The sequence below is a fragment of the Lepisma saccharinum genome, chromosome 14, assembly GCF_977018435.1.
Source record: "Lepisma saccharinum chromosome 14, izLepSacc3.1, whole genome shotgun sequence".
Lineage (NCBI taxonomy): Eukaryota > Metazoa > Arthropoda > Insecta > Zygentoma > Lepismatidae > Lepisma > Lepisma saccharinum.
The window spans coordinates 43,850,542-43,865,019 of NC_139242.1; the positions used below are offsets into that span (position 1 = coordinate 43,850,542).

Below are 14,478 nucleotides of genomic sequence, written 5' to 3' on the forward strand. Positions count from 1 at the left end.
ATGCATCATGAGGTTTGTGTTTATCGGCGGTTCTACGGCCTTGGCTAAGCAAAACCACTTGAAATGATCTGAGAATAGTGGGTTTTTGACAGAGAAAAATAACATTTATGCATTATATTTGACAGGGCTTTCTTCTGTTTTTGTCTCCAACTATTTAAATCTTTGAAAATACGCTAATACACATTGGTTTTCACCAGCATATTTCTTTTTCCATGCTTTTCATTCATGTCACGATTCTACAGGCGCGTCGCTCGTATATTCAGCGTGGGAACTGTCTTAATGGCAGCGGCCTTCTCTTACCGCGTTTTCCTGCAAGGAAACTCATTTTGAAATAGCCAATTAGTAGAGGTCTGCAAATGTGATCCATTGCCCGCCCGTTGTAATGGGAAAAAATACCCACCCACTCCCGCCCCACGCAGCTGCAGCTGTTGTCCTTAACCAACCCGACTTGCCCATCTGAAGGGCAAATTTTCAGGCATCCACCAGTACCCATCGTGGTTCAACAGCAGGCGGGCAGCTGATGACCGTTACTGTCTACTGCACTGCGAGCACGGGCATTGGAAGCAGGGGTGGACAGGGAATACAGAAACACTTATTATACACATTGCGAATCTGTTACAGGCAAATATTGTTAAAACGGATAATACAATGTTTGAATTATGAATGTCACTGCATGAAAAGGCTGCTCAGGAGAAATTTCGAAAACGTTAAATGTGAACGAGTGTCTTCCAGTTTGATAGGTATATTAATTTCAAACAACAGGGAACATAGTGCAGTACTGGTAACCATGTTTTAATAGTTAACAACAAATCTAGGTCTGATATAATTGGATACGTCAGTTGTGTTACAATTACACGAAGGGCATAAGAAGCATTCTTAGCCTCTAGTAAATACTTTGGGATATCCATTTTAAAGTGCTTATCCATATCAGAAAATGAATTTCTAAAAGTTGGATCATAGTATTGCTTGACTCCCTTTCTCATTTAAGACTCATGTGGTTATATTTGGATTCAAATTTAAGAGGACAAGTCTCTACTGCGGTTATAGCGTGGTCCTAAACGAAGTGAAATTTTAACTCTAACTTCAGTATCTTTTATCTTGTGATTTTAAACAAGAGAGCCCAACATCCAGGCTACTTCATATTCGTCGAATTACTGACAACTTTCAAACCTACGAAACAAAATATTCTCCTTTTAATTTTTTGTAAAAAATACTTACAATTTATACTAAAAAACAGTATTCTTTCTTCTTTCATAAATACGCAATTTACTTTGATTTTCTATTTAGCCACTTTTGGCAAATCGAGACAATGAGGATGAGTTATGATATAGTAACTGATGAAGCGATACTCACAAGGAACACCTATGCCTGGGACAGGATTTGAACCTGGAATCTCTAGCATTGTAGCATCCTGTGCTAACCACTCTGCCACACATGTCAGCAAATTCGTAATTAAACATCCATGTAATAAATGTTCTCAATTTGTTGGTCTTACAACCAGACAAATGTTTAAGCCATTGCTAAAAGGATAGTTTTAAAGAAATATAATCGAATTTATAAGAATGGTAAATCAGTTACATTTTCTTTTATTCAATTTACCAATATGTTCTAATTAATTATAGAAATGCAACTAGACATTAAAAAAAGTTTTGAAAATAAAGTAGCCTCAAGTGGGATCGAACATAAGACCCTCAATACTACAAGCACCTGCCTTAACCACTACACCATTTCACCAAACTTGAAAATTGTGAGTTTTCTCGGTCCTTTGTGTATCCTGCTGCTTACGCTTATAATTTATTTTGTACTGGAACGGAGTTTGAAATAATCATGCCGAACACATGATTTTTAACGATGAATCTACTTATGTAGGTTTCATTGGGAATTCTGAACAGTCTCCTTAGCTATCATCAAATGATTGCCTTAGCTCTGTGCCAAGAATAGCCATCCGCTTAAAGTCCCGGATGAACTGCGAATAATCGCTCCAGAGTGGGCGTGAGTGTTATTTCACGACTACAGTTGGAAGCATGTGAATCCCACCTAGCAAAGAACCAAGCAAAGATGATGTCAGCCCGTGTCCGTCCACCATGCGCATATCGACGGGTTGGATCCTGACAATTGGCAGGTTGGATAAGTGGACATTCCTTCGTGCAGTCAGTCATGCCCACCCAAAAAGATATCTACCAATTAGGCTTATGTTTGAGCAAGAAGCGACAACATTAAAAATCCACCTCCCCAAAGCAGCCAGTAGTGAAACAGGAATTTGTCAACAATCGTTCTACGCGGTGATTGCCACCCGTTGCTACGCTGTTCCGGGAATAGTTGCGATATAAACTTTGGCTTCACAATCTGGAGCAAAGTAACACTAAAAGTAAGGCAGAAACTGAAGAAAACGTATATTAGCTACAAAGGGCAGACAAATGCAATTTTGACAAAAAACGTTTTTATAAAGTCACTAGTGTTCATATAGGGTAATTGTAACTGGATGTAATGTTTAAAATGGGATCCGTACCTAGGTGCATTGAAACTGGAATCCCTTGATTAGCAGACAACGGTGTTGCTAGTAGGCCATTGGGTAGGCATGCATATACACAGTCACAAGGCATATCAAAATTAGTAATTAGAAGCAAAGCCAATATCTCTCCCCCGTCTGCTACATCATGAAATATTACCTAGCTAGTTGCGAAATATGGCATTAACAACAGAAATGGCAAGAGAATGAGGCCAGCCACAACTAGCAAAAAGTCAATATTTCTGTTTATTAAAAATAAAACAATAGAAAAGATGTTCACATTTTATCAATGAAAACTCCCCAATCAAAATAACAGTCTTTTCCCCAAGTCTTTTCCCTCATGCTGTATGAACAACAAAGAAATCAATGTTGGTCATCTGAATAATCCAGAAGCAAATAGTCGTTCTTGGTATGACCGTCCTTCTCTTTCTCGAAACGTCTTCTTCTTTGCTCAAAGAGAAAAGGCGAGTCGCAGCGTAGCTGCAGCCTAGTAAGTTGAGCCCAGGAAAGCGACGAAATCTTCTAAATACGTTATTCGTTCCTTCCTTCTGCGTAGGTTATATACGTCAGCTTTCTACCTCTTGTGGTAAACACGACAAACTCAATAATGCTCCATCAGTTACCCAGTGTTCAACCCTTGGATTTCTTGCTTTGTAACAAGTCACACTGACTATTTCGCCACAGAAACCGAATGTTCAGATAAGTTACTTGTCATAGCATGCCCACTGAAAATTCCCGGGAATTCATTTTATTATAGTGAGAAATGTGTAGTAAAACCAGTGATCAGAAAATGGCTTTCTTGGAGCAGTATATTCAAAGGCCGCAATTTAAAAAATTTAGTTTGATACACAGTGGAGGCACATAACATAGTGGTTTGGTCTGTAGGTCCAGTTCCGATTACCCTTGCTGTGCATAGAGTGGACTTCAACGCCAAACTTAAACAAAGAAGCATATATATGACGAAACAAAATTTCTATATAACTCACAGTTTTTGAAGTTAATTCCGGTGATTTTTCTTCCAAAGAATATTGAACGTTTCATCTTCAGTTGTATTTCACAACACATTTTTAGTATCGATTATTGTAAGTAGCGAGCTTTAGCTGCAACACGACGAAGAAAATACAACACGCTTTATACTCAAAATTATCTCGACTGTCAGAAGATCTGTGGGTGTAATATTTTAATTTTCATCTTGCCACAGTAACAATAACAAAATATAATGCTACAATCGGTGTGACGACTTGTAATCAGGAAGTCCCTTGTTCGATACTTGGCCAAGGCACATAGTGGTTCGTATCACACTTTAAAACACTGAAATACATAGACAATGAAATAATTAATGTGTTACAAGTTGGTAAACAAAACAACCATGAGGGGAATTGAACCTAGGATTTCAGCTTACAAAGCTGACCTTCAACCGACACGGCCACAAACCATGGTGAAGAAACCAAGCTATTCAGGTAATTTCCCCGTAATATTACATTTTTCCTGTCCAGCTCGAAACTTTTGATGTAGCTTCTCGATAATTACATTCTTTTGATCGCAATACACTTCATCAGATAGTGTTTGTGTGCTGTGCACATTGCTGACAGAATACAAGTCAAGCTTGTGCATGAAAATGAAGGAAAACATTGAAAAGTCATGCTTTTGTGGAAGGTGAGTGTTTCCAACCCTAAATGATAATCGTGTTCTAGCTTCCATCAACATAGCAGATTCTGCTATGTGACGAGGAATCTTATTAACCAACGGCACATACATTATATTATTTTTAAACTATTTATTTAAAAAAATAAAAGTCATTATTGTGGAATCTACGGAGAAATTCATTCAGCTGGTAATGTTTTTTACGAGTCACAATTCTATTTTCTTGCTCCATTACGAAACTAAAATGCACGTGCTGGACCCTGTGGCCGAGTGGTTAGCACATCACGCTGCGATGCCAAGTGTCATGGGTTCGAATCCCGCTCGGCTTGGTTGTTTATGAATGTCCATACATCAATTTCATCATTTCATCACTCATCCCCATCTTCGCAAATTAGCCCAGAGACACAAAACGCGAAGTAAAATAAACTAAATCAATCAGTCAAAACCAACTTGCACGTGTAAAAAAGGAAAGCCCGAGAATTTTCATTTTACAAAAATTCCATTTACTGTTAAAGTTAAATGAGAGGACAACCATTGACTTATTGTTAATAGCCTGGATGACTGATGTGTGCGTGTTTGAGAGGGAAGGGCACCTCCTCTCATGTGCTTCCCTGGCTGTAACATAAACTCTCTTGATTCAGATTTCTATTATTGTTTCCCATCGCATATTGAGTGCTGACTTTGCAATTATGTTTGCCAAAGTGGATGGGGAATGAGTTTATATATTCTTCAAGCCTTCTCGCAGGCTAGGATAACACTTTTTCCGAAAGAAAACATAAGTTGTTGTTTTTTTGCATCATTTTCAAGAATTAAAACAGCAATATTTCCACCTCGATTATTCAAATTGCCCCCCCCCCCCCGTTATTTAGTGTTGCTTTTCTTCCATTTTCGGCTACTCGCAAGGATGAAGAGACACTCAAAAAGAACCCCATGCTCAGGCCAAATTTGAACCCGGGGTACTAGCATTCTAACGCATTGTGATAACCACTTCTTCACGAACGTCAAATATGAGGTTTTTTTAATATATTTTTCACGAATTTTCATTACATTACTTTCAATGTAGACTTGGACAGTCCAGTTAATTAATATTTATGCTGCAATCTTTCCGTTAGGCCTTTTCTTTGAGTCTGAGAGACACAAGATTCCCTGCATATGGTTAAGATGTTTCATAGTAAGCAACACTGCTGGTTTCCAAACACTTACTTCAGCTGTACTGCCAGACCCGAAGCTGGACTTCAACTCGAACGAATGTGCCATTTTCTGTGAACAGATGTGTACAAGGTCACCTAGAAAAATAAAGTCTGTGATTTTCTACAAAACCAAAATATGAAAATTTCTAGAGAAATGTCTGTCAAACATTCCAGGTTTAGTTTTAGACAACAATAAATCTCATATGTACTATTTCAGGTCAAAGTTCAGCATTGAATGTTACACTTATCTTGTACCGTAACACATTAAGTCACGTGATTGAGTGTTACATTCCCAGTTCCATGTTTGTGGTGATCTCATGGGGAAGCTTTCTTGTGACTCCTGAACTGGTGCCTGGTCGAATGGTGCTTCTTGTAACCAACCTTTTGGCTCTTATTACATGGTTTCAATCCATCAGGTAATTTTTTGCTGTTTATCTAATCAAATGAAAGTACTAAGATAATATAGACATATATAAATAAACATTACAAAATTTGTTTTAAGAACAGTGTCCGGTAGGAGTAACGTTTCTTTTTCATGAGCTGGTAATCTGCACCAAATCTTTTATTTCTTACATAACCATGTAATAATGCAAAAGAAAACCATACCACCATACTGAAGCACATCATTTGACATTTTACGTGAAAAGTTCAAAATTTTGTCTATCTTGTGCAAGACATTCACATACTCTACTAACAACGCCCAGTCAAGTCTCATGACATAATTCGACGATACGTAATGTCAGCCAATTTTTCTCTAATGCTGTATTTCATTTCATCAGCATTGTGGGCTTTGCTCTTGTGCCCAAGAGATATGCGGAAGAGCTGATTTTAAGCAGCCGGCTTACTAGCGATTACCATTGATCAGCAAGCTGAATTCAGCTGGTTCAGTCAATTAGTTAATTTGAGGTTTCTGCAGCAATTTACAATGTCACTCCTCCCCCGGCCAAAGACAACTTGAATTCAGTTGTTTTTCTCTTTGGGAGGAGGGGAGGTATATTTGGTGCCAACTCGGGAAGAATTTTCCACGGATCGCCCCCATCTGCATTCATTTTCGAGAGAATTATTCAACACTTTTCCTGCCTACCCGGTGGCAGAATGAGGGGGGGGGGAGCTGGGGGAACCCCAAGAAGCTCCTGAGAGAGCAAACAATAAAACAAAGCATGTGACGACTTGGCGATTTGTACTCTCAATGAAATGCCCCCAATGCTTGAAAAAAGTACATAAAAATAATACACCAAATGGTTTTCTTTTGGTCTGTCTTGTTTTCTGTCAATTTAATGATACTGAATGGCAAAACAAATCTTCATTAAAAAAAAAAAACTATTACCAGTAGCCTTCATATGTCAGTTGCTCTTGTGGCACCATTAAACTGGGTGGCACTGATGATAACATTGGGGCATGCACATGGGGGTTTAAGGAGCAATTGACCCATAATATTTCCACTTAGGAATTCAGTACAGAGGAATTATATCACTGTTAATAAACAATATTATACTCTTATAAGAGAAGATATATAATTTTAAAGCCAATGGAAGTTCTAAGGAAGGAAGGAGGGAATTATGTCTTATAAAATTGGATGTATCAGTGATGAGTGGAGGTGTGGTACCTCTTGTAGCAATTGAATGAAGGCTAACATTGTAGGATGGGATATTATCATGGGTTTCTCTGCATTCTGAAGGTGCATGCATGTTCCTCAAATGTTATGCATTTCATCAGTGATTAGAACGCTACTTTTATAAGTAGCTTTGCTACAACTATAGCTACTTTTCCAAAATGTAGCTTTGCTACAGCTACAACTACATTTCCCAGAAAGTAGCTCGCTACACTATTCCTGTTCGCTACTTTTGCACTACTTCTGTATTAAAAACTTAAAATAGCAATATGGATATTCAAAAGAAGCCCTAGTATGATAGTTGTACGTACTCAAAAATAGATTCTGTTATTTATTACCATGATTCCCCTTCATTCTATAATTTTTACAGCAGTGTTACTTCAGTTACATATTTTTACTAAAGTGTTTGAGAATAAAGTACCTTTGTAAGTGGCATATCAATTCAAAAAACTAAGTCTTACACGTATCCGTGTTGTTCTTATTGTCATATCAAAAATATTTATGTGACAGACTTCTTTTTAAAATTAATTGGAAGAATATCACATGTATCGAAATAAACTATAACGTGTTGTGCAAAATGGGAATAAGATAAAAATGTGATATTTATGTATTTAATCTTTTTAACTTAAACAGAATGTTATTTGGGGGATGGCAGATATTTGCTCGATCCTTGAGGATAGCTGGGGGATGCTTCTAATGGTATAAATGAGAAAAAGGTGGAGCAATGTTTTACATAAGTTTTTATGTTGGAAATGCTTCCCCGAAGACACAGTGGAAATTGTAATTGTCACATTGTATTCAAAGGGCCCAGGTTCGATACCCGGTGGAGGGCACATGGTGGTTTGTATCAGTCTCGATCAGCTGATCTGTGCATAAAGTGGACTCAAAACAAATACTAGGAAAGATGCCTAGTTGGGAGGTTGGGATCCTCCTGCTCCTACATTCCCCACTCTGCTCATCATTCATCATTCTTCCTCATTCTCACAATTATCCAAAAGTGGCAGAAAACGGCCGTAGATAAGAGCATAACTAAATAAACAATGCATCCTCATTGCCATGATTAGAAAAAGTTACAGGAAAGGGACACCAACGTAGGAAAAATACATAAATTTGAAAACTGTGTATTTTAACAAAAGAAAATCGTCATTTCTTCAGGAAAGTCAATAACTTGTACGTTGTTTTAAAATATGATAAAATATATTGAGGAAACTGATGTGCAAACCCGAGTGTTCTAACCATATTGTAATTTTAAAATTTGTGAACAAACAGTGTGACAAAAATAATTGTAATTTCAGAAATATTATCGTTCTTGTAACAATAATTTCTTGCCGGTGTGATCCTATATACTTGCAATGATCAATGCTGTTAACGTACTGAACCATTGATTGCTGGGACTATTGCTTTGTCAGATTAGTAGAAAATGGATTGCTCGTTTTTGCACTGTAAGCTGTGTTTTACACAGAAATTATCGATATTTGGCTGTCTGTTACGCCATCGATATCCACAGGATATGTTCCAGGGGTGGCGCAAACGTGGCATTTTTTCCTGGCGGTGTAACAAATGAGGCATGATTCTCCACAAAATAGTGATGCAGATAAAAGAAATAGCTATTAGCCAGAATATATTCATATATGCCAGTTAGTTAGTTATCTGGATATTAGAATTATTCAGATGCTAATGAAATAAATTGCACAGATATTATTTATAACCTGCAATATAAAGATATTTATAATATAGATTATCTATATTTTCATCTAATGAACTTTGTCTTTTTGAGTCAAAAGCAAGCAATAGTGTCGTTTAGTTTTATCGTCGTTGCCACTTTCAAAAATTACCTTAATATGCTGAGAAAAATGTAGCTGTAGCGAAAGCTTCGCTACAACTACAGGAATTTTGTAGCTTCGCTACAGCTACAACTACAATTTAAAAAATGTAGTGCCGCTACAGCTATTGCTACAAATTTTGTAGCTAGCTATAGTAGCGATGCTACTTCCGACCACTGCATTTCATCATTTCTATTGTTCTTCCAAAAATTGACTCTTCGTGCAGCAATGGGAACTGTAACATATTTGGTTCAAAAAATAACTTAGTTTATTAATGATTTAAAAACATATGCAATATGAGTTACCTATGTTCAAGCTAAAAACTAGTTTCTTTGTGTGTTGCAATGTACTTAATTTATTACACTTTATTTTTAGATCTTTTGCGCCACCTTCACTTAATGTGAAAGCAGTTGACATCTGGCTCTTATCATGTATTTTATTCGTCTTTCTGGCAATGGTGGAGTATGCAACAATATTGTTTACCATCAGAAGCTCAAATAAGAAAACTTGCTCAAAAGTTGAAAACATTAGATTACTAAATGATCCCTACTTACAAGTAAGTATTATGTACAATAATGTATTGTTTTGATATGTAATAAAACCTATAACGTTTTGAACAATAATACCAACCATATAGAATGTAATACGTACAGGGTGAGCCAGAAGTCCCATTACCCCATAGGTATGCGAGTCTGTGCTGTGGTAGTGGTTCGTAGTGATACTTGGTTCGGAGCTGCAAGCCAAAGGACTTATCGATCGCGTCTGGTTTCAGCAAGATGGAGCACCAGCCCATTATTTGATTGCCGTGTGAGAATATCTTAACGAAGTGTTTCGTAACAGATGGATTGGATGTGGTTCTCCACAGTTACCAGCACCTCTGGACTGGCCTCCCCAAAGTCCCGATCTTTCATTGTGTGATAATGCATTGTGGAGTTATATCAAACAGCAAGTTGCCGGCATGTGTTACCACACAACTAACGAACTGAAAGAAGCTGTTCGGCATGCATTTGCAACAATCACTCGCACAATGCTGCATAGAATTTCATACCGTACCTGGGGGCGCATAATTCTCTGTTATGAAAATAATGATGCCCACACAGACATTCTGGACTAAATTGTTGTCTGTAACCTCCTCAGCTAACATATCTTGTCTCTTATCATACTCTATTTATTTCAGATCCATAACCTTCCCTCGTCGCAAAATACATAGGGGGTAATGGGACTTTTGGCTCACCCTGTACATCTTACAGTAGCCACAAGTTTTAAATAATTGTAATTCAAATTTTATAATAATCATAATTATAGAATGAGTTAAATATAGAACATAAGACTGCTTTTACTTGAACAATTACTGTCATTTTATCTATTTACACTGGGTGCATGGTCAATCCATTTTTTGTTCTTCCTTGTATTTGATCATTTATAAAGAAATGAGATAAACCTCCTTTTAAAGAGTATTCCTATTCATTCCATTTCACCTTTTCTCTTTATGTAATGACACTATGTGCAGTGCTTCAGGATTACATTTTGCTTTAGTTTGTGTTTCCAAAGCATTAGTTTTTATAATACAAATAGCGTGGGCAGATTGTGTGATGACAATGTGAGGCAGATTGCTTGGATCTAGTGTACACCCAACGGCAAAAGAAACAGTATGCAAATTGTCCACCACCATTTTCATTCGGTCTGTATTACACAATGTGATGACAATGAATTGAAATAATTACGTCAATAAGCAGAGAACAATGCCTGCTTCGAACCAACATAGTTTCATTCCTTAAAACAACACAGGATGTAGAATAGAAAAGTAATGAAAGTAGTGGTGGACAATTTGCCTACCATTATCTTTGTCGTTGACTGTACCTTTTTTTTCAGCATGGCAAGTTCATTATTTGAAGGATAGAAAAACAATATTAATGTCACTTAAAATTTTGTGAAAGAGTAAACAAAAACAAAACAGCAAAAATGCTTAATCACTGAATAATTCACTGATTCACACAATCACAAATCTATGGACCCTGGTGAAATATTAAGAACACCCTAAATGTGGCCAATAATAAGCTTTTACACCATGTTTTTAACCAGAATATGACCTAAAGCTAAAATATGGAATTTCTATGACAAAAAAAATCATAACTATTGTGTTCAGTGAACCCTAGCAGCAATAATCTTGAAATTCTATTTTTGTATTTTCTATCAAAAGGAATGAAGGGTCACATGAACCCTTGTACCAATCGGCTTGGTCCAGTTGTAATGGTAAGGGGAAATTCTTGCGGTATTCTGTTGCCACATTCACTCCCGACAAGGCCAAGGCACGGCTAAGCCTAGCAGTCACGGCCAGTTAGGAAATGAAAAGGTGTCTCTGAACTGCGAGTAAAGATCCATGTTGACAGCATGTGTCATTTACAACTGGACAAAAATCAGACATGTGGCAACACAGTTTTTTGCACTTGGAACCAACAAAAGTCTGGTTTTGTTCTTTGATTCTATGGGCTTTACAGAAAAAAGATAATCTATATAAAAAAAGTGATTGCTATATTTTGGGGGGAGGGCAGGGGGAGAGCACTTGTCAACATTTTAACCCAATCTTGCATTTCTTCATGTTTCAGAAACACAAGGAACCTAGAAAGAAGAAGAGTTGCTTTCACCTGAACTCATCTTGCAGCATTCTTAATAGAGAAGGGTGGACAATTCAAGACAGGATATCGCTGATCATTTTCCCTTTGTGTTTCCTCTTCTATAATATCATTTATTGGGTGTACTTTCTGCAAAGATCAACCATTTCTATGGAGAATTTGACGTGTCTTGGTTAGTTAACTACATCCATTCTGAATGTTCATGTAATTTAAACTTTGCCAAGCTTACACTGGAAATTTCCAAAAGATGACAACTTCTGCATAGATGGAATTCACGTCAGAAAGTCCATTTAGATAATATAATGCTGACATGGTCGTGCCAGATTCAACCATAGGATCATTTGCTATCAGGCGAGATGGTGTACTTCAACAGTCTGTTCATACGTCTGGGAAGGACATGTCAATGCATTGCCATTGTGCCGACACCAAAGGTTACTGGACTTCAATCACATAATGTTAAATAAACCAAAGTTATTAGAATTATAGAGGTTAGGCCAAACAGTTGTTTTTCTCTTGATGACAAAACAGTTAGAGGTGAATTTATCAATAAAACAAATTCCAATATATGCACTAGTGTTGCAATATGCACATTTCCTGATGTAAGATGCTTTCTCCATTAAAATCAGTAAACCCATTTACAGCTTCTGGCTTCAGATAAATTGAACATACTGATGGGTAGCTACTTATTATACAGGGTTTGTCCGGAAAGTAATGAGAATGGCCACCGCACGGCACCCCAGTCGTCAACAGCGCATCCGCCACGAGCAGGATTGGTGGTAGGGGGGTCTTAGCTAACCAACGCTACCCGGATCAGTCGCTTCCAAGCTCTGGTACAGTAAGAGTCGTGTATCGTGCGAACAGTGTTTAAAAACAGCATTGAGATTTTTGGAAGCTCAAAATGCAGCATTCGCTTGAGCAATGATACACCATTAAATTTTGCTTCAGGCTTGGAAAAACCGCTGCAGAGACGTTCACCAGGAGGTGATTAAGGAGGCCTACCAGGACCAAGTCCTGTCAAGAGCCCAGGTTTTCCGTTGACATGGAGATTTCAAGAACGGACAGGGAAAACGTGGAGGATCACAAACGCTCTGGATGCCCTTCGACGAGTTGTGTGGATGAAAATGTCGTCAAAGTGAAGGAACTCTTGGACCAAGACCGTCCTTTGAGTGTGAAAATGATAGCTGAAGACTGTCAATGCCACTTACTATGTGGAAGTTCTCAAACGCCTGCGAGACAGAGTCAATCGGGTCCGACCGGAGATTGCCAAATGCTAGAAGATCCATCACAATAATGTGTTGAGTCACACCGCGTTCGTTGTGACGTCATTACTGGCTAGATTCGGCATTGCCAAGTTGCGGCATCCAACATACAGTTCCGACATGAGCCCAGCGGACTTTTTTGTATTCCCAAAGCTCAAAAGAAGCTTGATAGGTTGCCGTTTTGACGATGTTTTTGCCATCCAAGCAGCAACGACGGGTGTTCTGAGGGGGTTGTCGGAAGCTTACTTCCAGGAGGCATACGTTGTATGGAAATCGTGTGTAGATAGCCAAGGAAAGTACTTTGAAGAATTTTAGCAAGTTGTACCAATTGGATCAATAAATTTTATTTCCTGGACCCAGTCTCATTACTTTCCAGACAAACCCTGTACATAATATGAATTAAAAATTATTGCGTGATGATTTTAAGTAGTATATATAAATGCAGAGATAACCCCAGATTATATATACTACCCCTCCACTTAGTGAAGTGATCCATGAAATCTAACAAGAAATGAATAAAAATGACTAGTACTGTATTAAAAGCCAATGAGCTATAAAAATATCTAGCAGTAGCATAAAAAAAAAGATATGAGGATATTGAGTTTGGACAAAATACTGTGATAACCAGGACAGTTTGATGTGATATCATTAATACTTCTATAAAATGTAGCACATGTGATCATTTTGTGAATGGCCCCCGATCTTTTGTACCTTCGTTAAATTATTTTTATTTTTGATAAATGACCTGAGATTTATATTTACCTTTGTTAAATTACAGAGATTTCTTTGCTTATTGCTGTTTGACATAGGTTTCTAATTGCATTATTATATAAAAAAAGTGGTGCCAACTACATTTTATAGTAGTATTAATGATATCACAGCATATTTTGCTGGTTTTTCAAACTGTCCTGTTTATCACAGTATGTCCGAACTCAAAATATCTACATTTTTTGGTGATTTTTATGTGATTTCCAGATATTTTTATAGCTTGTTGGCTTTTAATACAGTACTAGTCACTTTTATCCATTTCTTGTTAGATTTCATGGATCACTTGACTAAGTGTAAGGGTAGTATATATAATCTGAGGTCATCCTCGCATTTATATTGTACTACTATTTTGCAATAGAAACACAAAATAATGCATCCTACAATGCAATTTCATCAAGTTCAGTAAATCACTTTATGTCACATGTTTATTCCTGTTAACATATATCTCCAAGCTGCTATAGGTGTCTAGCTGCTAGTGGCTTTGTAACTTCAAGTTCCCATCCAACCATTTGACGGAGCTAGCGGCTACCGAATTTCCTTTTCCGCAAGCTATGGTAAACATTTTTACCTAGAGATTGCTTTTGTTCTGGTGTTTAATATCTGCATATTGCAATGCTGCCATTCCGTCACTTCACATTCAAGTGATACATTCTTTCGACCGCTAATACATCATTGCACACAACAAACTTAAGTGTCATCTTGGAGACTCTCCATGTTCAACTTCAACTGTTACTAGGTTATTACTTAGTCCCTTAGTAACATTCATTTTTTGTTTCGTTTTTACACAAATACTACAAAAAAACATATCCTTAAGGGCTTCCTGCTCAATACGTTGGAATTTCCTGATATTCATAGTCTTTCGCTTGAGTATTTTTCATGCCATGTCTGTGCACGAGTAATGATGCATTTTTTCACTTCCTGTTCTTGGAGAGCAAGTAAACTGCCATTCATTAATTTTTTTACAGTCCATTTCAAGAACAGTGTGTATTCTGTAACAAAATGCTAAATGGAAAATAAGACTACTCTATTAAGTTGTTATT

The 14,478-nt window shown here is 37.3% G+C and overlaps 1 protein-coding gene across 1 annotated transcript in view; it reads left to right on the plus strand.

Moving 5' to 3' along the window:
* The window catches only part of LOC145998345 (acetylcholine-gated chloride channel subunit acc-2-like), a 58,507-nt gene extending 46,107 nt beyond the window's left edge, over positions 1 to 12,400 (plus strand). Inside the window, exons 6-9 of the mRNA XM_083134751.1 lie at positions 5,561 to 5,759; positions 9,154 to 9,334; positions 11,385 to 11,583; positions 12,357 to 12,400. Coding sequence (XP_082990877.1) covers positions 5,561 to 5,759; positions 9,154 to 9,334; positions 11,385 to 11,583; positions 12,357 to 12,400 — 623 coding nt within the window. The remainder of the gene's footprint in view (positions 1 to 5,560; positions 5,760 to 9,153; positions 9,335 to 11,384; positions 11,584 to 12,356) is intronic.
* Positions 12,401 to 14,478: the final 2,078 nt, after the last annotated feature.